The sequence below is a fragment of the Podarcis erhardii genome (genome assembly GCF_964252035.2).
Source record: "Podarcis erhardii genome assembly, chromosome: 1".
NCBI lineage: Eukaryota > Metazoa > Chordata > Lepidosauria > Squamata > Lacertidae > Podarcis > Podarcis erhardii.
In genome coordinates, this window is record NC_138497.1 from 49635213 (window position 1) to 49655704 (window position 20492).

The following is a 20492-nucleotide window of genomic DNA, read 5'->3' on the forward strand; positions in this document are numbered from 1 at the left end:
GAGGTCCAGCGCCGAGGGCCTTCTGGCGGTTCCTTCATTGCGAGAAGCAAAGCTACAGGGAACCAGGCAGAGGGCCTTCTCGGTAGTGGCGCCCGCCCTGTGGAACGCCCTTCCAGCAGATGTCAAAGCGATAAACAACTACCTGACATTCAGAAGACATCTTAAGGCAGCCCTGTTCAGGGAAGTTTTTAACGTGTGATTTTACTGTATTTTTGGTTTTTATGGAAGCCGCCCAGAGTGGCTGGGGAGGCCCAGCCAGATGGGCGGGGTATAAATAATAAATTATTATTATTATTATTATTATTATTATTATTATTATTATTAGAGCGTTGCAGTAACAGAAATACCATAATACAGAAAGTAAAAAATGTCTGAGGCAGTTTTCATTGCTGATCAAATTGCCAGAACGTCTTTAAACCAAACCAAAAAGCTTCTATCTGGGAGCAACCAATATCTTACAATTAATGCTTCACATCTAAAATAAATGATCTTAAACTCTATATACTTGATAAGAGTGTACTGAATAACAATTTAGTTCATGTTTGCTCAGAACACAACACTATGATAGTGGGAATAAACGGACAGCTGTGTCTCCTCCTTATACAGATTGGAGGAGGCAGGCAGAATGTCTGCAGATATTCATGCAAAACCCTCTGGTAGGTGTGTCTTACCGGTTTTCCTGCACTGCCTGATGCGTGATGGGAATAACAGATGAGACCAGGAATGGGATGTTCACCTTTTGCCATGATAACAGCAGAACTGGTGTAGGATGGATGCTTCTAATGTACAATACATAATAACTATGAATACAGTGACAGCAAAACATGAAACTAAACAAGCAGTGAAATAGAGGAACAAGGATGAAAACATGGAATACCTGAATACAAGTTGCTTAATGAGCACAACTAGTTTAGATCTCAGGTATTTTTCTGCTTTTAAAAGAGCAAATGGATAACATAACCACAGTACCTTGGAGGAGGGCACACCAAGGGTGTAGGATGTTGCCCAATATCCAATGCCTGGGTCGGCTGCCCAGTTGGCAACAGTCTTATTCTGCTGCCCAATTGGCAACAGCTATGGAAGGAAGCAGATTGAAGAGCACCCGATTCCTCCATCACTTGCTTAGTCACCTCTTCCTTGGCATCCCATGCCATTCTGCAACATGAAATATTGTGAGCAACACAGGCTCACAAGAGGCTCCTAAGCTCTTGTGGGGTGCCCAGGACTTTCAGTGAGCACATTTGCTTCCCCATCACTGTGGTAACAAAGCTGCAATGTGCAATGCCCTTTACTTGTGCTGCTTTTAAAAGAGCTGTGTGCACTGCCTAACAGTTGCTGCATCAGGACTTTCCTCGCCCAAGACTGTGGGTGGACAAGAACCATCCAGATCACTGTGACTGGGATGGCGAGGGCAGAATTCCATGTAATATTATGAACTATTGTTTAAAATTCAGCTTCCACTAGTCACAAATGACTATCTGCATCATGCTTGCACAATGTGATATACACATTTAAAGAAAACAGTTTTATACATGGGGAAAATATTGTATTGAGATCATTTGAAGACATGATCCCTGAACTACAAGAACACTGATATTCAGGGCTCAATTCATAAAATGAGGGGTTTCAGGCAATGTATAAGGCATGATGCAGACACCTAGACCTCCATTCCAGGTTTCAACTCTACCTTGCTAGGACTTGAATCTCTCTTAAGCTTGAGTCAGGCTATTACCGATATCCCAACTGAATAAGCATGTTTAATCTAGCAAAAACAAATTCTTCACAGAGACAGATAGATATACCATTTGTGCCTATTTAGCTTCCATTGATTTTTAAAAAGTGAATCTTGATACCCAGAAGCTTGACCTGAACTTCTTAGGGCCCATCTGAATCCAGAGACGTGGAAGAGCACCAAGGTGGACTGCTGCAGATGCACATAGAGAGTGCCATCACTCAATCCAGTCTCCAGGTTTCTTGGTAAACAGGTGCTCTGTGAGTGTGTGTGCACGCGCACACACACACACACACACACATGTAGTGATTCTACAAGGGCTTCATTTTCATGTCAGAAAATGACATTTCTCAAGTTATTACTAGGTTCTTTCACCTACCATGGCTCATGGTTTTGAATTAAAGACCAATGGCTCCTAAGAGCAAAAAGTGCTCGTGCTTCCTTCACTGAAGCATTTTGAGCCCGCTGCTTCTGACAATGGAGGGAGCCCTGGCATAGCATTCAATGTTGCATGGATGGTGCAGTCAGAGAGGAAAACTAACAGAAATGGGTGACCCTTCTTTGTTTAAGCATAAATGCTTTCCTCTTGTGCTACGTTACTGTGAGATCTATGCCACTGTACTTCATGTAATGGTGCGGGGACGACGACAGGAAAATGCTATACAGAGAAAACTTAAAATTATGTGATTAAAATGGAAAGACCTCTTATGTCTGTAACTCTAGACTGACACAAATTAAATGCATTCCTGAAAAGTAACTAGCTGTTCAGGGAAAGTACCTGAGATAGAAACCAGTGTGCCGCTTTGCACAGAACCTTAACTCACCTTAGCTGCAATGGCTGCAGCAGTTATATGTGAGGAGGAACTATCCTCTGTTGAAGCAACTCCACTATCTTTTTTCTCTTCCTCCTCTTCCTCACACTGTACACCTTTGTCTTCTGTCTGCTTGTGTGGGCTGATGGTTGGAGGTGGAGAAAGAGGTGGTGGTGGTGAAGGTAGATCTTCAAGTTCATCATGCACCTCTTTTACTTTTACAATGGCATCCCGCAAAAGGTCAATGGCATGAGGTAGGGCTGGCAGTATAAACTGAAAGCATTCCTGTGCACAATGAGAAAAATGACAATGAACACTTACCTATAAATGATAATAGCTATTGAGCAGTTCTAATATTAAAGTTGACTAGTGATCTGATATGTATATTGTTTTTAGGGTCACGTTATTGATTTGATATTATATTGATTTGATATTCAAATTCACTAAAGTTGCAGACTTCTTAATTTTCTGTTTTACTTTATAATGTGTATGTCACAGTTAAATTCTCTAGGCTTTTCATTTCCTTTTGTCCTAATGGGCAGTAGGAAATTATAATTCTGTGGCTGAAGAAATTCTAGAAATATAAATATTATACAACACTATTTCAAAAAGTGGTAGGGTTGGGTTTTTTTTCATAAAACAAAGTGTTGACTTATTTCAACAATATTAAAATAAATAGCACTTAGTACTGAACCTAGCAATAACACTATCATCTTTCTTCTGTGATTCATTATACAGACCCATTCACTTTTCTAGAGGTGTCCTTTTGTTTTTAACATTTAATGTACCTTCTCACAATTCAGTCTTTACATACCTAGCATTTTTCTTGGTTTTGCCCACGTAACAACATTCATGTGGGGTAAGCACATATTTTCTAATTTAATACAAAGCAAACAGTGGCTGAGAAGGTATGATTTGCTCAAAGGCATGCCCTCAATCCCATCAGGCAGGGCTTGGACTCAGTCCAAATCCAACTTTCTTTACACTAGTAGACACAGTCCAATTTTTGTCCATACGTATATCAAACTGGATAAAGGAATGCTATTATATATCTTAAGATCAGACTTTCATAATAAATAGAACTGGACTCAGAGAGAGAAAAGAACTCAATGCGGCAGTGAAATCAGACTTCCCTGCCTCTTCTCCTTCAGCTGCTACTTCCTCCAAGGCTTCCTAATGGTTTAGGGACTCTCCTTAATGTGCTGCAGTACAGTATAAGGGAACTCTGGCAATCAGGCAGAGGCAGCTTTCAGGAGTGGAGTTCCTGCTGGTGGAAGTTACTTCCGCCCAATTTCCCCTTCAGTTCCCCTGGTCAAAACCACTCCATTCAGCAGTGGTCCCTAATCCTCAGTACCCTTTCTGGGAGATGCTGGTGGGAGAATGGACTGAGGAAGTCTGCTTTCATCAACCACATAACATATGTTTCTCTTTGGATCCCACTGATGGTATTATTCTGACTTAACCACTGGCAAGGACAATCATTTAGATGATTGTTATTGCTTGGTGTTTTTTTTTATCCTCCTAAGACAGAACACATGATGTTGACTTATACCACGTCAGACCAATGGTTCAGCAAGCTCAACAGTACTACCTGGGATCCTTAAAGAAAAACAAGAACTGAAGATGGAGGAGACTGAACCTGGGACTTGTACAACTGTGGCACTAAAACTGGCAACAAAACATCAGATAAAGCAACGGGAGTAAATAGCAGGTGATGGTAGCAGAAAAAACAATTCCAGACAACCTCCCAGGAGAAGCCTAGAAAAAGACCTCTGATGGCAATTGCATACTTAAAGCAGTCCTTCCAATACTCTGATTCAAGTCATTTGTGTAATCTTCCTTTTGAAACTTAACACTCATTGGTAGACCACATAAGAATAAAATTATCAGCCCCAATTTAAAGGAATGAATAGATGATGTTTGATTGTCAGTGTGAAAGTGTTTAGACTCTGGCTTGGTAATACTCAACTTATTGTACTTATTATGCTTATTTTCTATGCGTCTTGGTAGTTTCCATTCCAGGTTATTCTACTGTTGGAAAAGTTCAGAAAAAGGCAAACAAAATGATAAAGCTGATGGAGGAAAGGTTACAACATTTGGGGGTTTTTAATTTAGAGAAAAGGCGAGTAAGTTAAGTTCTGAAAGGAAACCTTCATCTGAACTATCTTGGACATTGGACCTGTGGAAAGCAGACGAAGCAGTTGCCTTATAAGACAGGGTTCTACAAACCGAGGAAGGGGTTGATATGCTAAAGTAATTGAGACTGAAGCCAAGGGTGCTTTCACATCATCTCCTGGGTTGGATGAGGATGATACCAAAGAGGATGGAAGGGTCCCAAATCAGTGGTAGAGATTCTGTCTTGCATACAGAATGTCCAAATTTCAATCCCCGGCATCTCCAAATATGGGTGGGAGATAACCCTGCCTGAGATCCTGGAGAGCCACTGCCAGTCACTGTGGATGATACTGAACCATGTAGACCAATGGGTGGGTTTCAGTATAAGGCAGCTTCCTATGTTCCAGTAATCCATGTTCCAGTCATCTTTGTGGCTTCTTAACAACCATGGTTCTAACTTAGAAAAACAAATATTAATAAGTACTCTCTTTCCACTCAACAATGAAGCTTACTTACTAGTGAATTTGTCTGAAGCAAGGTGAGATGGTGACTTGAAAATAACAAAACACAAAAAGGAAAATTGAAGAAAATCTTCCAGAGCTCTAGAGTTTTCTACAACACTGCTTTGAAACTGCTAAAAGAGAAGGGGAACCAAGCAGAAAGGTGTTTGCCTGCCCCTCAAGTTATGTATATAACTTAGGAACTTCCGTTTAACTCTATTTTTCTGAGCCTTAGTTTTCCAAGGTTTTATTCTATTTAGGTACAGATTTCTTCTTTTTCTTCTTTGGCTGAGTAAGATTGTCTTACATGAACATGGTCTTAATAGTGAGTCCGTAAGTGACTGTGGAGGCCATTTCTGGAGCCCCACGTCCTTCCACAGTGTGGACATTGGTTTCCAGGCGGGAGTTGATCATGGTGAGGATTTGCCAAATGTACCTTCCTCTTGGACGCGGGTGGCGCTGTGGGTTAAACCACAGAGCCTAGGGCTTGCCGATCAGAAATTTGGCGGTTCAAATCCCCGTGACGGGGTGAGCTCCCGTTGCTTGGCCAACCTAGCAGTTCGAAAGCACATCAAAGTGTGAGGATAAATAGGTACTGCTCCAGCGGGAAGGTAAACGGCGTTTCCATGTGCTGCTCTGGTTCGCCAGAAGCGGCTTAGTCATGCTGGCCACATGACCCAGAAGCTGAACACCAGCTCCCTTGGCCAATAAAGCGAGTTGAGCGCTGCAACCCCAGACTCATCCGTGACTGGACCTAATGGTCAGGGGATCCCTTTACCTTTACCTTCTTCTTAGCTTGTTTCTCCTTTTCACCCTGAATTTGGGCTTCTTCAAAGTCCATGACACCTTTGGTAAAGGTTGTTCTCCAATTGGAGTGCTCGCAGGCCAGTGTTTCCCAGTTATCAGTGCTTATACAATATTTTTGAAGATTTGCCTTGAGAGCGTCTTTATACATATTTCATTGTCCCCCAGTATTTCACTTTCCATTCTTAAGTTGGGAATAGAGTAGTTGCTTTGGAAGACGATAACCAGGCATCCAAACAACATGACCAGTCCAACAAAGTTGATGTTAAAGAATCATTGCTTTGACACTGATGATCTTTGCTTCTTCCAGTACACTGACATTAGTTCATCTGTCTTCCCAAGTGATGTGTAAAATTTTCTGGAGACATTGTTGATGGAATCTTTTTAGGAGTTGGAGATGGCCATGTGAAGAGCTTGTGGGAACAAGATGAGGTGATCATATCATTGTGTACAGAAACATTTGAAGGATATCAGTTTCAGTCAAAAATAACTGTTTTCTTTTTTGTGGTTTCTGTGCAGTCTCAAAAATGGAAAAATAGTGAGCTGACATGCCAGGTGGAAGATGCAGACTTCCCATAAAAAAGTTAGACTTTAAAAGTTGTTTCCTTGAAGTTGTATCTCTTCATGCAACTCACTGACTTAAATGCTTTAGAGAGATAGGTGTAGATCACATTGAAACATTTAGAAAGCACCAATCACTTTCAGAAATGCAGTTCTTGAGGTCTGCATTTTTGTAGTGTGAATGTGAACTCCTAAGAGACCCTATACTTGGACTAAATTGTAATATAGTTTTAATAACTAAAACAATCCATCTGGAAACAAGACTAGGCAGAAACTTTATTCCTCTCTCCAAAATGTTTATTAACTCTATGAAATCTTCAGCAACAGCTTGCCTGACACTCAAGGTGTAGCACACTCACCCATTATCATCCTGAAGATCAGAAAAAAAATAAAAGCCCAACATAATATATTTAGTGATATGAAAATGAGAAACTTGCTTTAGAATATTTACCTAACAAGAATGAAAAACGAAACTTAAGATATTATACATCTCAAAGCATAAACTGCAAGTAATCACCATGTCAGATTTTTATTGTTTATACCAAATAGCCATTACAATATACGGTACATCACAAGACAAAATATATTTCAACAAAAAATTAATACAAGAGGAGGTTAGCTTATACATTTTCAAAGGTGCAAACTGTAAAAACTTAAACTTGTAATGTTCCCCAAATCTTCTAAATCAAAAATCCTGTTGCCAGTCAACACTGCTTTAGGTAAAAAAACTTTACTTTCTTACACTTTACTTTCTTACAGCTGGCACTTATAAAGCTACACTATAGTTAACAAATCTGTTTATGGTCAGCAATCATATAACTTTAAATTAATTTTATTGACCTTCCATAAAATTATGAAAAGAAGACAGAGATCTATCCCTTGGTAAGTTAGATAAAGGACAATACAAAACATAAAGCAAAATGTATTCAAACTCATCTGACCTGCATATACTGAAATTATAATTTATGTATTTATTTTAAATTTACTAGTCAGGTAATATTTGTACATAATTTAGAATCAATCCAAGCCTTTGCTGTAAAAAGTCCTGGAGAACATATGGCTATTAGCTCAAAGAGTTTTAACACCAACTTCAAATGAACAAGGGGAAAATTCCCTTGAGGCACCAGAGTTTTTCTAGTGGGTATAAGGGAACCAAACCTCTAAGTCTTAACATCTAACTACATGCTACATTAGTCATTCACCTGAGCTGTTGGATGCAGTTTTGTTTTGTTTTGTTTTGTTTTTAAAGACAAATTGCCAGTGTGTAGACTTGATCTAACCCTCTAGGCCTAATTGAACTCTTACGACTGAAAGAGCCAACAATTCACTTCAGGTCTAGCAAATTAAAATCCATTTTAATTAAAATTTCTTAAAGAAGCTACTGTTGGAATATTTTCAATCACATGATATATGAATAGTGTTTCTCCACACTTATAAAAGAATCTCTACTGAAGATATGCTTCTGAAGAAGAGATACAATCTCCAAACTACAGTTCCCATCATCCCTGACCACTGGTCCTGCTAGCTAGGGATTATGGGAGTTGTAGGCCAAAAACATCTGGAGGGCCGAGTTTGAGGAAGCCTGCTCTAAACCCTCAGATGAAGAGACTGGGTATTGTGATATAACAGAGACACCTCTATTGGATATTAATAGAACCGGATGTGAAAGGAAAATGTGAATAACTGAAAACACTTTCTGTAGGTTACATAATGTAGCATTATCAAAAGCAATAATCTGGGAAACAAGTAAAGTTGTCGCTAGAGGTCATATTATATCACAACTGCCTTCCTATATCAAAAAAGAAATGCTTAAAATTACAAAAGATATATAGATTTTAGAAAGCAAAAAGAAACTTAAACACTCTAAAGAACCATATGAGAACTCCATTGACAGTAAAACTACTTGTTTTAGGAGAGCCTTCTGTTAGTCGAACAGGGATCAAATTGATCTTTGGCACATACCCACATACCAGAAAAATTGCTCTAAAACAGTATAGGAGGTGATGTTGGAGTCTGCAAAGGGAATTGCTGAAGATTGCCTTGAAGTTTTGCTGATAGAAGGCTCAACTGGAAGCCTTCCATCAATGGAAAGACATCAATATATACAAACTCCTATCTGAAAAAGGGTAAGTTATATAAGTTGTGATATTGTTATGAGTTAGTGGGTGGAAGAAAAGTATCCACATGACTGTGACCAGATTTATCACTCTAACAATTAAACATATACAGTCATACCTTGGGTTGCGAACGTGATCTGTGCAGGAGGCACGTTCGCAACCCGCAGCGCCGTCTCTGTGCATGCGTGTGACATGATTCAGCGCTTCTGCGCATGATGTCATTTTGTGCTTCTACGCATGCACGAGCGCCGAAACCCGGAAGTAACCCCTTCCGGTACTTCTGGGTTCAGCGCGGTCCACAACCCGAAAACGCGCAACCCGCAGCGTACGCAACAATGCCACTTATCAGAATAATGGGGCCAATTATGTTATTTTCTGGTAAACAGATGAACTATTTATAATGGATCATGAACTTCTTAACTAGGAAAGCACCTCCACCCTCTAACTCTCCTCTTCATACCAATGGTATAACCTCAATGTCTGATGTGCCTGCTTCCCTCCAGTAAGGTGACTGTTTTCTAGAAAGTGACAATATTTCCTTAATTGCTCCAGCACTAATTTCTCATTACTTGTAGGAACTGGCCTTTTGTTTTTTGTTGCTCTCTCATCTTTTTAGATTCCTTCTGCAATGGTTCTAAATAAGCTTTGCCTCTGAAACTTGGCCTTCTTATGTACTAACCCATTTAGAGTAGAGGGAGGGATCTTTCAACATGGCCTTAAGAGTTTTTGGTACTGAGGTCTTCTTGTGGAATCCATGCACATTTCCCTTTCATTCTGGACTCACAACTGATATGGATAAAAATGAAATGGGTTTCTGAGGAGTTTATAGTCATATTTTTCATTATGACTTATTTGCATTTGATAGGATTGTTATAGGATGTATGACGTTTGTTGTATATTTTGGCATTTCTGCTTTGTGTACAGCAACGTAGGAAGGTGGTAAAAATAATAATAATGAAATGAACTTCTCAATGGAAGAGGTACTCCATGTAGTTTGGCTGGCTACATATATATATTCCATCACACCTCCCTCCCACAAAGCTGTCTATAAATTAGAAGTGCTGTCACTTCAAGACATAGAAGAATGCTGAAAAATCTGATATGGCAACTTGAACTCTGAACAAATAATAATGCGGTGTCTGTGGTCAACCAAATGAGTGATATCATTTACTGAGGTAAAAATTCTAGATAGTCATCCACAGCAATACTATAAACTCATCTAATTAATTAAATACAAATTATAACTCAGAATGTAAGTTGAAGTAAAGAGTCCAAATATGATTTCCAAAGAGGAAATGTTTACAGACATTTCAGGGAGAGAGAATGTTGTCCTCTACCTTCCCCTCAGATGAGTGAAGATGAATAAACTAATCAAAAGGGAAACAATTTATGCTGTTGGAAGATCTCTGGAAGATATAAATAGCTTTCATTTTGCTGCACAAGATGACCCTTCCACTGAATTGCCAAGCTCCATTCAATGAAAGGATCGGTTTCATTATAAAACTGGCAGAATCTAAAGGGGCTTCCAGTTACGGAACACATTTGCCAACAAATAGGTTGGCATTACATATGCATTACATACAAAATCAAAAAGAAAGGCATTAAACTGTACAACATCTTTACAATATTTCTACTTCCCTTCTGAGTGAAACTTTTAACATATACTGGTTACAATTTGATAAATTTCTTATCCAGTTTACTTCATTGAATGTTTCTTGGTCTTCTATTGTATTTTCTCTACTCAAGCTCACATATCTTATTATAGTAGCTTGTGAAAAATAAATACTTCATATCACCAATGGTTTAGAACAAAGGCAACAGATAAAAAAGTAATTTTCTTAAATGTAGCCAACTTGATTTAGGGAGACTGCCACATATTTTTGACAGTGAAATAAATAAATATTATTTTCTAATTCCAAGTCTTATAGCAATTGATTTCTACTATGGCTATATACATACTTTTAAAAGCTAAACAATTATCTAATCACTATCCTAATATCTTATAACTTCTCAGGTGTTTATAGACTCAATGATATGGTGGCATAAAAGTGACAAAAATTGTTCACACAGAAAATTTTTGTTTTGTTTCCAGTGTGGGTCATACTTACTCTGGTTGAGGTATAAGGGGATCACAGGTTTTTCACCTCACATTATTAAGAGTCCTTACTGCTGGATATTAGTGAAAGCTACCACGTAAAAGAATCTCAGATCTCTCAAGTGTTACTGACAGGGAGATTCAAAGTTTTAAAGCACCCTAAACCAGTTCATGTTACCTTGCTTCAAAATTTATTGAGGGAGTTTGCCGCACCATGAATATATGCTCCCTCCTCTTACATTTTCAGCTGAACAGAACACTTGCCAACATATAAACTGTGGTTTAAGTAGTTCCTTGAAACAAGGGTTGCAAACCAGTTTCAAACTGATTTGCATTGTTTTAATTCAAGGCATTTTAACTCAAAGATTTATATCAGTAAGAAGAAAAGCTGCTTTTTATATAACTGATTTAAATTGAGTTAAGCAAACTTATTCAAATATTTCTTAAATAATGGTGCAAATCTGATCACCAAAATCATGTTATTTTATCACTAAATATATTATCATTTGTAGGGCTTCATTTTTGCAAATAAATCTTGCATATCCTTTCTTGCACTACATAAAATGTGCACTGTTCCCTTTTTAACCTATAAAATATCCCCAAAGATAATACAGAAACCTGTACATTGGAAAATTTTGTCTTCTTTTCTGTTACTCTGCACAATCTCACCCTCACAAAAACAAAGTAGAAAGTGAAACTGAAATACCCACAACTGAAAGGTCAAAGCATAGCCTGATAGTTTACTGGGCAGACCAGAGAGGTTTCTCTTTATTGGGCGAAAAGGAAATGTCTGTATTTTGTAGAAAACTATTCATAGCTAAGAAATTATAAAATTGGTTCTTTTTTAAAAAAGAAAAACCTCCTTTAACTCATTATGTTAAAGCAGTGGTACTGATTCAGTTTCCAGATTAAAAATAAAATAATGACAAACTTAAATAATACTATTTGTTACTGCAGTTGTTGTTATTATGATTATTATATCATTCATTTTTATCTACTCTACCACTGTTTGCCCATTTGGACAACATGGCAAACTATTTTGACAAACCAGCAAGTGTTATATCTAACCAGGTAAGTGAGCAGATAAGAGAAAAGAGCTTATGTGAACCAACACCCACAGCTGCCATTTCAGTTTCAAAAAGCAATCATGTATCGCTGAACAATGATGCCACATAATGTATAGATTTGCCCCAACACATTCTAAATCAACTCGGTAATGTAACTTCAGATATGTGCCATAATTCAGCAATATTCCATACATAAGTGGTATGATGCACATATACCCACCCAGAAGGGCTCCCTGATTCATTTCAGAGGATTGGGCTGAATGATTACCAGTTGACCTTCAGATACCAAACAACTCGAAGCCTTTGTTTTGATAACTGGGATGATGGCATTGTAGGTTTTACAAGATAGAACACTAATGTTCATTAAAAATAATGTTCACCTTATTGTTTCATTGTTAATTTCATGGTTGTTACAATTCATGGGAGAAATAACTTAAAAGGCAAAATTATTCTCCTTCCCCAGATTCATCATGAATATTAATAATTTTTTCCCCCAGAATACTGCTTACCTGGGACCCCTTCTTGCTACCTGGAAGATTAATTATAAGAGTTTTCCCTCTGATTCCGCATACAGGTCTGAAAAGAGAAGAGACTGTGATGAATATGAGTGCATGGGAAACATCAACACTGGACCAAAATGTTTTATTATTCATAACTGTCTACCAATGGTCAAGACAGGGGAGGTCTTAAGATGTGCTCAGTAGAAACAGACTATTCAATACAATGGACCAATTTGATTTAAATATATTTGATTAAAGCGTTCCATCAACACATTAAGCATGGTATGAGCGTGAAAGCTTTCCAAACGTGGGAACGAAAGTAGCAACTCTTAAACAGTTTTAACAGTAGCAAAGCATAATTATTACATAGCTTCTCTTTCAAAAATAGTGCCCTCATTGATTGATTGATTGAACTAATAAACAATCTATGTTAGGGTTAGAGGGAATACTTCATTCCCATGTTTTCAAGACATGTGAGGCGAGGCACATTGTCCATGACCTGTTAAATAGAATACTTTACCATTTTATTTATGGGTAGAGAAGAGGAGTAAGAATTCAAATAATACTTTCTAGGTTGGCCAGAAATTCTCCAACATTTTGGAGGAAATCTAAACAAGAAAATATTCCTTTCTTTTCAGCACCAGATTAAACATGACTTTCTCATGCATGCACTCTTGAATTTCGGCAACTGGCTAAAATGTTTTAAACAGTTCTAATTTTGGTTCCTCGGTTTTGTTTTTGTCGGGTTGATGTTGGTGAAATGTTTAATTGGGGTAGTCGCTATTTTAATTTGGGTATAACTGTAAACTGTTCATTATTGTTATTATTGTTGTTGTTACTGGTTTCTATTGATTTATTGGTTTGTTTGTTGCTTGTATAGGATATTTTGTTTTTTAATGTTTGGTGCTTTGTTGTGTTTTTATACATGTTGTAAGCCACCCAGAATGGCTGGGGAAACCCAGCAAGATGAGCAGGATATAAATTACAAAATTATTATTATTATTATTATTATTATTATTATCAAAAACATTTTTGTTTGCTCAGGTTTAATGAGCTTTATGAAGCTATTTTGTTGTATTTCATTGCTCTGCTGCGTTTCTTGTTTTAAATTGTGAGTTTCAAAAGTTTTTTCTTTTTGACTTCACTTTTTTATTGTAAACAACCTGAGATACAAATAGTAAAAAGTAATAACCAAATCAATTTTCAGAAAAAAATATTGCTATGTCCTGGGCCATATTTTGCCATGGAGCAGAAAGGAAGATTAAGGATCCAGGGTACCCTTCAAGATTCTAAGACTCAAGAGTAAGTTACTGACTTAAATGTGAATATCATAATTTTATATGGTTTTTTCTCCCCTTCTATGTTCTCTGGATTCATGAAGTAACTATTATTCTGTATTATCTAGCTGACTATACCTGCTACAGTTAGACCCATATGATATAAAGGGTGTAAAATAAAACACATAATTTAATTAAGGTCTAAAATACATTCTACAGATATATAGGTCTTTGATTAATTCAGACATGTACAGAAACTGTTTACAGAGAAATGACAGTTTTAAATTGCTTTAAACACTAAGAATTTCATTAACTTTATTGCAAGCTTATGAAAATGCATAAAATACACAAAATCCAGAGCAATGGTATTTAATTTTAAATAATAATATTTCTAATTTTTTACTTATGAAAGGTTACCTAACAATTCCAACATAACAATTCCTATCAGTAGGCTTGAATGGTAAATTTTACTGATAACTCTTGAGATGCCTACAGTGGTACCTCAGGTTAAGAACTCAATTCGTTCTGGAGGTCCATTCTTAACTTGAAACTGTTCTTAACCTGAGGTACCACTTTAGCTAATGGGGCCTCCCACTGCTGCCATGCCGTTTCTGTTCTCATCCTGAAGCAAAGTTCTTAACCCGAGGTACTATTTGTGGGTTAGCGGAGTCTGTAACCTGAAGCGTCTGTAACCCGAGGTACCACTGTAGTCTGAAATGAAAGGCTTATATTTTGATAGCCTCCCTTCATATTATGCAAATAGCTAAATTTATGCATTATCTTCATGGTATCCCTAATTTTCTTTAAGCCTTGTCTCACATCTTGTTGATCAGATGACTGCTTTCTGATAGATTTCCTGTCTTTTGCATTAAAAAAATTTCTCTGGATTTTATAGCCCTTGTGGTGAATATTGAGAAATTGTGGGGTGCAGGTAAAGCAGAAGCACACATTCTTCATTAAAGAAGTATTTTTACCTGCTACTATATTTCTGATGAGTTGTCCTAAATTTTTTCAAATGAAGTTCTTAGCACTATAACCCTGACTCACCTGAATGCATAGCAGCCAAGGCTCCAGGCACTTAGCTCCAGTCATATCATCATCAGTCTAATCATCGGTTCAAGGCAGGAATGAATCCATTTCCTGGTTCATTCATCCTGATCAGATGTTCAGTGCTATGAACAATAAGCTGATGAATGTAAGCCCTCTGGGGCTAAACCAGGACAAGAACTGCACATACTGCTCCTGCTTGCAAATGCAGATTCTTATGCAGCTAGGAACACATGTGCAGAAGACTGCTTCTGTGTATGTAAGGCATTACTTCAACGAGGCATATTTGTTTTTCTTCATGCAAACATCACCAGTGCAGGAAACAAAGCAAAGAAACCTTAAAGGTAAGCTGGAAGCACCATTTGAGGCCCAATATGCTTTAAATCAAGATAATCAAGGGCTAGCAATAAAAAAAGTATTAATAATGTCAAATAATCACAAAAACTGTTAAAAACAACAACACATTGTGACTCATTCAAAATAAAAATATGGCACAGCTTGTTGCATGGAACAGCCAAGCCACAAGTAACTGTTTCACAGAAATAACAACTCAATTATTTCTCTTTAAGAAAACCCGCTCTGAATCCACAAGTATTTTCAACAAACACACATAATAATCTATAGTAAAACTGTATGTTTGTTTACAGATGATAGACAACCACAGACTCCTAAGATGCTCTTTCTGATACCCCTAATTTTATAAGAACAAACTCTCAGCATACTATAAGCAAATCAGCAAGGAACCAGTATATATTAATTTTATTGCCAATTTTTCTCTATCCATATAGAAAGTGATCACTAACCTTTTGAGCTTATTTTAGATTTCAATATTGCTGGAGGTCAGCTATCTTACTGACATAATTGGAGTCAGTGGGTCTTGGGGACCAGAAGAATGAAGTAGTCTGAGGCTCTCTGGCTCTTGGATTAAATTGATGAGATCTGACCAATTAATAATACTTCATCCTCATTGTCTTTTGTGGAAAGCCTCTTCTTTAATTATTTACCAACAGGCAGCAGACAGACCTTTTCTAATTACACCATATATCTCACATCAGAATTTTGGCCCGTCCACTGTGTGGTATGATAAGAACTGCAAGAATGCTAAAAGGACTCTGGTTAAATTCTCCAGACAACACTGTAAACTAAAAATGGAAGTAGCCACTGAACAGCTCATCAAATTTAGATCACTTTATAAATGCCTCATACATCAAAAAAAGCAAAAAGCAAGAATATAACAGAACTCAGTGGAAAGTTTTAGACTCGGCTGTCAGAGAAATAATGAGTATAAGTTTTGGGCTATCATTCCTTGTGGACTGGCTAAGTGAAGAGGGGTTACTAAAGCTCAGATTTCAACTGATGATTAGACTAATTATTTTACAAAACTATATAACTCCTCAACAGCTTCTCCTCCCCTTCGGTGGATTATTGAGTTTTCCCTAACTGGGATCCAGCAACTTCATATATGGTCAAATCCCTGAATGATCCAACTAGGTCAAATAAGTCCTCAAGGGAAGATCACATGCATCTCAAACTGTTTAATATGCATTCTAACTGTGGCATCCTCTCCTCAATAAATTGTTTATTGATATTGGCTTGACAGGCTTAATTCCTTTATGGTTGGAACTGTCTGTGGTTTATCCTTTTTAAAAATCTGTTTGTTGCATGTTTCCTGTAAAACTTATTTCTGCTTAAGTTGCAGGCGTGTATCTCCTGCAACTGTATTCTGTCTGAAGAGAAAGCTGGGGTTAGAAATTCTTATTCCACTATTAATTGTTGCCATACTCTGTTCCATCTTATTGGGGAAATGGTTAAAAATATCCATTGTTGACCTATCCTCAGCTTTTGAGTTGCTAGATAGAAGCAGTCCTTGGGCTAAGTTGCTGCCCTGGGCTGCCGATGCTTCTTCAAAGTCTGGGCCATGATACATTTGTTAAAATTAAAGTAGGCAGCAGTGGACCTCTATCTGACCCAATTCCAACTATGAACATAGTTAAAGAGGAATGTTTTTGGTGCTTTTGCTTTTCAGCCTTTATGTCAATGTTCTGGGTAAACTGTTTGGGAAATTGGATGCCATAAGAAATAGGTCAGCATCATTCTATTCATGGGGCAGTCTGAAAAAGCAGATGGATCTGCTGCCCAATTTCTATCAGAAGGAACAGCTTAGTATTAATATTTTTTCTAAAACTAAAGTGCTTGCATTCAGTAAGCGATCTCCCACATATAACTGGATAAATTATTTTGTTATTTAGGGGTTCACTTTGCAGCTAATTCTTCTTTGATGGCCCATAAGGATGCTACTCTAATTAAAGTAAGACATCTTGTTGGAACCATTTTGAATTCTTTTTATACAAAGGGAGGACAACAAATTGCTCCAGAACTAAAAATCTTTTTGACCGAGGTTAATTCTTCCGTTGAACACTGTCCAGGAGTTGGAGAAAGTTCAAAATTCATTACTAATGGAAGTACTGCTTTACCTGTTGGTACTCCTGTTGCTTATGTTGGTGCAGAAGTAGACTGGCCCTCTGTCCAGACTAAAATACAAGTCAAATTATTTTAGATTTTCTAGGCTGTATCCATGTATCAAATTGGCTCACCAGAAAGCTAATTATTTGGATCTAATTAGTAGAGCTGCGTAACTGATTTATCCATATTCGGAACAGAGTTGATTTATGCCAAATCCAAATCAGGCCAAGGCAGCTACAAATCGTTCCAGAGCAGTCCAGGTGGACTCAAATTGATCTGTAGTGATCTGTGCCAATCTGGAACTAAAGAATAGTTCATCTAAGGCCAAGGGGAACTATAAGGAGAACGCTAGTGGGGAGAGGCAGGGAAGTCATTTGTGTTCCATAAATATGATACTCATTACTATAGCACAAACAGATAACACATGGATGTTTTGGGCTGCCACTATTCTCTCATGCACCAACATATCTGGAACTACACTCTGTCCAGTGCCCCAGAAGATTCCTCCCTCCCTGCATAGTCACATAAAGATGGAATATAGTGACATTCCTGATCTGAAATCTGTTGCATTCCAAACTGGAGAAACACTAATAACAAAGTATCAGAAATCTGAACCGCAGGTTTATTCCTAAAATGGAGTGACTTCTAGGTTGGAAATTATTAATTTTTTAAAAAGAGGGGGTGAGGGAGATCATTTTCTAAATAACAGAGACAAATGCTTGTCTAGATCCTGGAAAAGAGCCTGTACAGGTAAGGTAGATATGAGGAGTTGACAAGAAGGAAGCGAGACAGGAATGAGCAACCAGGAGAAGGCTGGTGAAGGAAGAACAGCAGGGTGGGGCGCAATCAGGAACAGCATTTGTGCACGTGGAAACGTTTGTTGCCCGATGCCAGCAAGGAAAAAATAAAGCCCAATCACAGTGGGAAAGGGGTAGAGTTATTTGGGTCAAAGAAAGCTTGTACCATTCCAAAGACATACACTGAGTCAAAGAACAGGGTTCTAGTTCAGTTAAAAGAAAATATGTGGTGAGGACCATGGCAATAACTAACAGCAGTACATAGAGTCTCTAGCTCACCATTATGTGTTATGAACCAGGCCGTTGTAATTATGTCAGGTCACATAGGAAGTTGAATTAGAAGGTACAGGGGAAGGGGGGAAAGACTCTATTTGTGGTTGCTATTTTCAGCAGCACCCTTGTGTTCTTTGCAAAATGCCATTCCATCAGAAGCTACACTTATCTCTTAGCCCCCCTCCAGTTTGCATTGACATCTCCTGTACACATATGTGAGGAACCTTATGTTCCTTATTTCAACTCACAAAGCTGGAGCGTCATGTTCTAAGGCTGATAACTTCCTTTAGTAGATGGGCTATTTGTGAAAATTCTATGAGTGCAGATTAGTTCCATCATAATTAGTGCCACTCAGGACAATCACTGAAACACCCCTAATTTATAACAATGTAGATTTGGTGGATAACCACCATCATAACTCAAAATGTTTAAAAAGTTTCAGATTCAGAAGAATCTAGGTCTAATATAGACTTATAGAATCTAATCACTATTTGTATACAAAAAGCACCATGTGATAATTTAACAAAAGTGGTTAGGCCAGAATAGTAATAATGGTCTAGAAACAGCACCTCATAAGAACAGAGTAAGGGAAACACAGGCAGGTAAAGTACTGATTCATATAGAATAGATATTTTCCACCATGTATTGCTACATTATCACCAAGTGTATTTTAGCACACCATTTCACAAATACATTCAGAAGCAATTTTTGCAATTGGAGCTGCCTCAACACAGTAATTGAACAGTCTTACTGAACAAGCATGTTAAGCTGAAATCAAATGAAGGAAAGTAACTGAGTAAACACAGCCTCAAGTTACCAACAGAAACTGCATAGACCTTGAAGATGGATTCCAAACAGGCTTGTGCAATACTTTCTTACAGTTAGGGATTCAAGAAGGAAATGCCATTTGACATCTGTGAAGCAGATTTGTGTCATTTTCCTCATCCTAGTAAGTGTATCAAACACATTAGCAACAAAGCAAGCAAAGTTAATATAACTACAAATAGAGTAACTGCTTTGGTAACCATTCAGTAGCAAAGTCTCAAGTCTGAACTAGACATGATAGTAATATATCAGTGTATTCCCTTCACATAATCACCTTCCTGCAATCTCTTCCCCCACCCCATTTTCCTCTTTAGCAGGGTTCCAATTTCAGAAGTATTATTGGTTGGGAGAAAAGGACTTGGAGAAAGGGAGTGTGGAACGGTAAGCAACAAGGCGAGGTTTTGTACTCCTCACCCATGCACCCCTTTGCTTTTTAAAAAAGAGATACCCCTTCTCTTTCTATATTGGGGGAACTTATTTAAATTTAAGGTCATCACCACCTTGCATACTGTTTTCGTCTCCCTCTCACACAGCTACTCTTATTTACAGAAGTACACCCTTCACTCCCATCTCTGTATTCATACATACACAAATCCATCCACACACATCCACATTCCCTACAACCATTTCATTCTCCCCATCACCCCCTTTTTCTGCTCTCCTCCCCCTTCTATCCCCCCTGCCTGTGGCAATTAGGCTTAGAGGGAGAAAACTCCCGTGGGCATCAACAGGAGCTTTTTCTGTTTAACTGCTGTGCAAATATAGTTGTTGGTGGGGGTGGCAATGCATTCCCATGAAAATTGCCCGCCCATATGGCAATGGGAACTCTCTGCCTTCTAACATCACATGACAGTGAGCAAGGCCAACGAGAGAATATCCAAGGCAAATCCAAAGGCTCTACAGATTGGCTCCTCTATGTGATATGGGCAGATCTGTGTTTAAAGCCCACCCCCCTTTTAGAGTACTTCCAGAATAGTCTTTGTTCCTCAGTGATATTTCAAAGTCTTATGAGATTTACAGTTAATTAAGCTGTTTAACGGACGCATTACGCACAATCCCAATCACATTCATACACAATGACAATTTCACTGCCACTTTGGCGGCAAGGAGGAGAATAAAGATAATCCAATGCTTGAATGGTACAATGAACTGTCTAGTTTTGGAAATGGGTCTACTTTTAATTCATTTAACATTTCCCCCTTTTAACTGCAAAAATTAGAAATACAATAAAATAATGATAGGGAAGAAACCCAATGAACAACATTATTTGCTAGTCTCTGCCATGGAAAGAGCAGAAACACTAACTTTTATAGAACACTCATAATGCGTTCTTGTTGAATTATTTATACTTAAATATTTCATTTTACAATTCATCTTGAAAGCTACATGTGACCACCTAATCTCTGTTCCCCCACCCCATCATAATTATGTTCAACTCAAGAGAGGCACAGTATTAATTTTCTCTAATACAGACTTCCTCAATTTGGTGCTTGATGGTTTGAATGAT

At 37.9% G+C, this 20492-nt stretch overlaps 1 protein-coding gene across 21 annotated transcripts in view; it reads right to left on the minus strand.

The window, feature by feature from the left end:
* The window catches only part of GPHN (gephyrin), a 246328-nt gene that overhangs the window by 91372 nt on the left and 134464 nt on the right, over positions 1-20492 (minus strand). For 15 of the 21 annotated variants that reach the window (XM_081855731.1, XM_081855748.1, XM_081855746.1 and 12 more), the window contains 3 exons: positions 12313-12379; positions 2557-2829; positions 672-779 (listed from right to left, as the gene is read on the minus strand). In XM_081855731.1, coding sequence (XP_081711857.1) covers positions 672-779; positions 2557-2829; positions 12313-12379 — 448 coding nt within the window. The remainder of the gene's footprint in view (positions 1-671; positions 780-2556; positions 2830-12312; positions 12380-20492) is intronic. The other 6 variants (XM_081855750.1, XM_081855734.1, XM_081855744.1 and 3 more) reach the window with 1 other exon arrangement.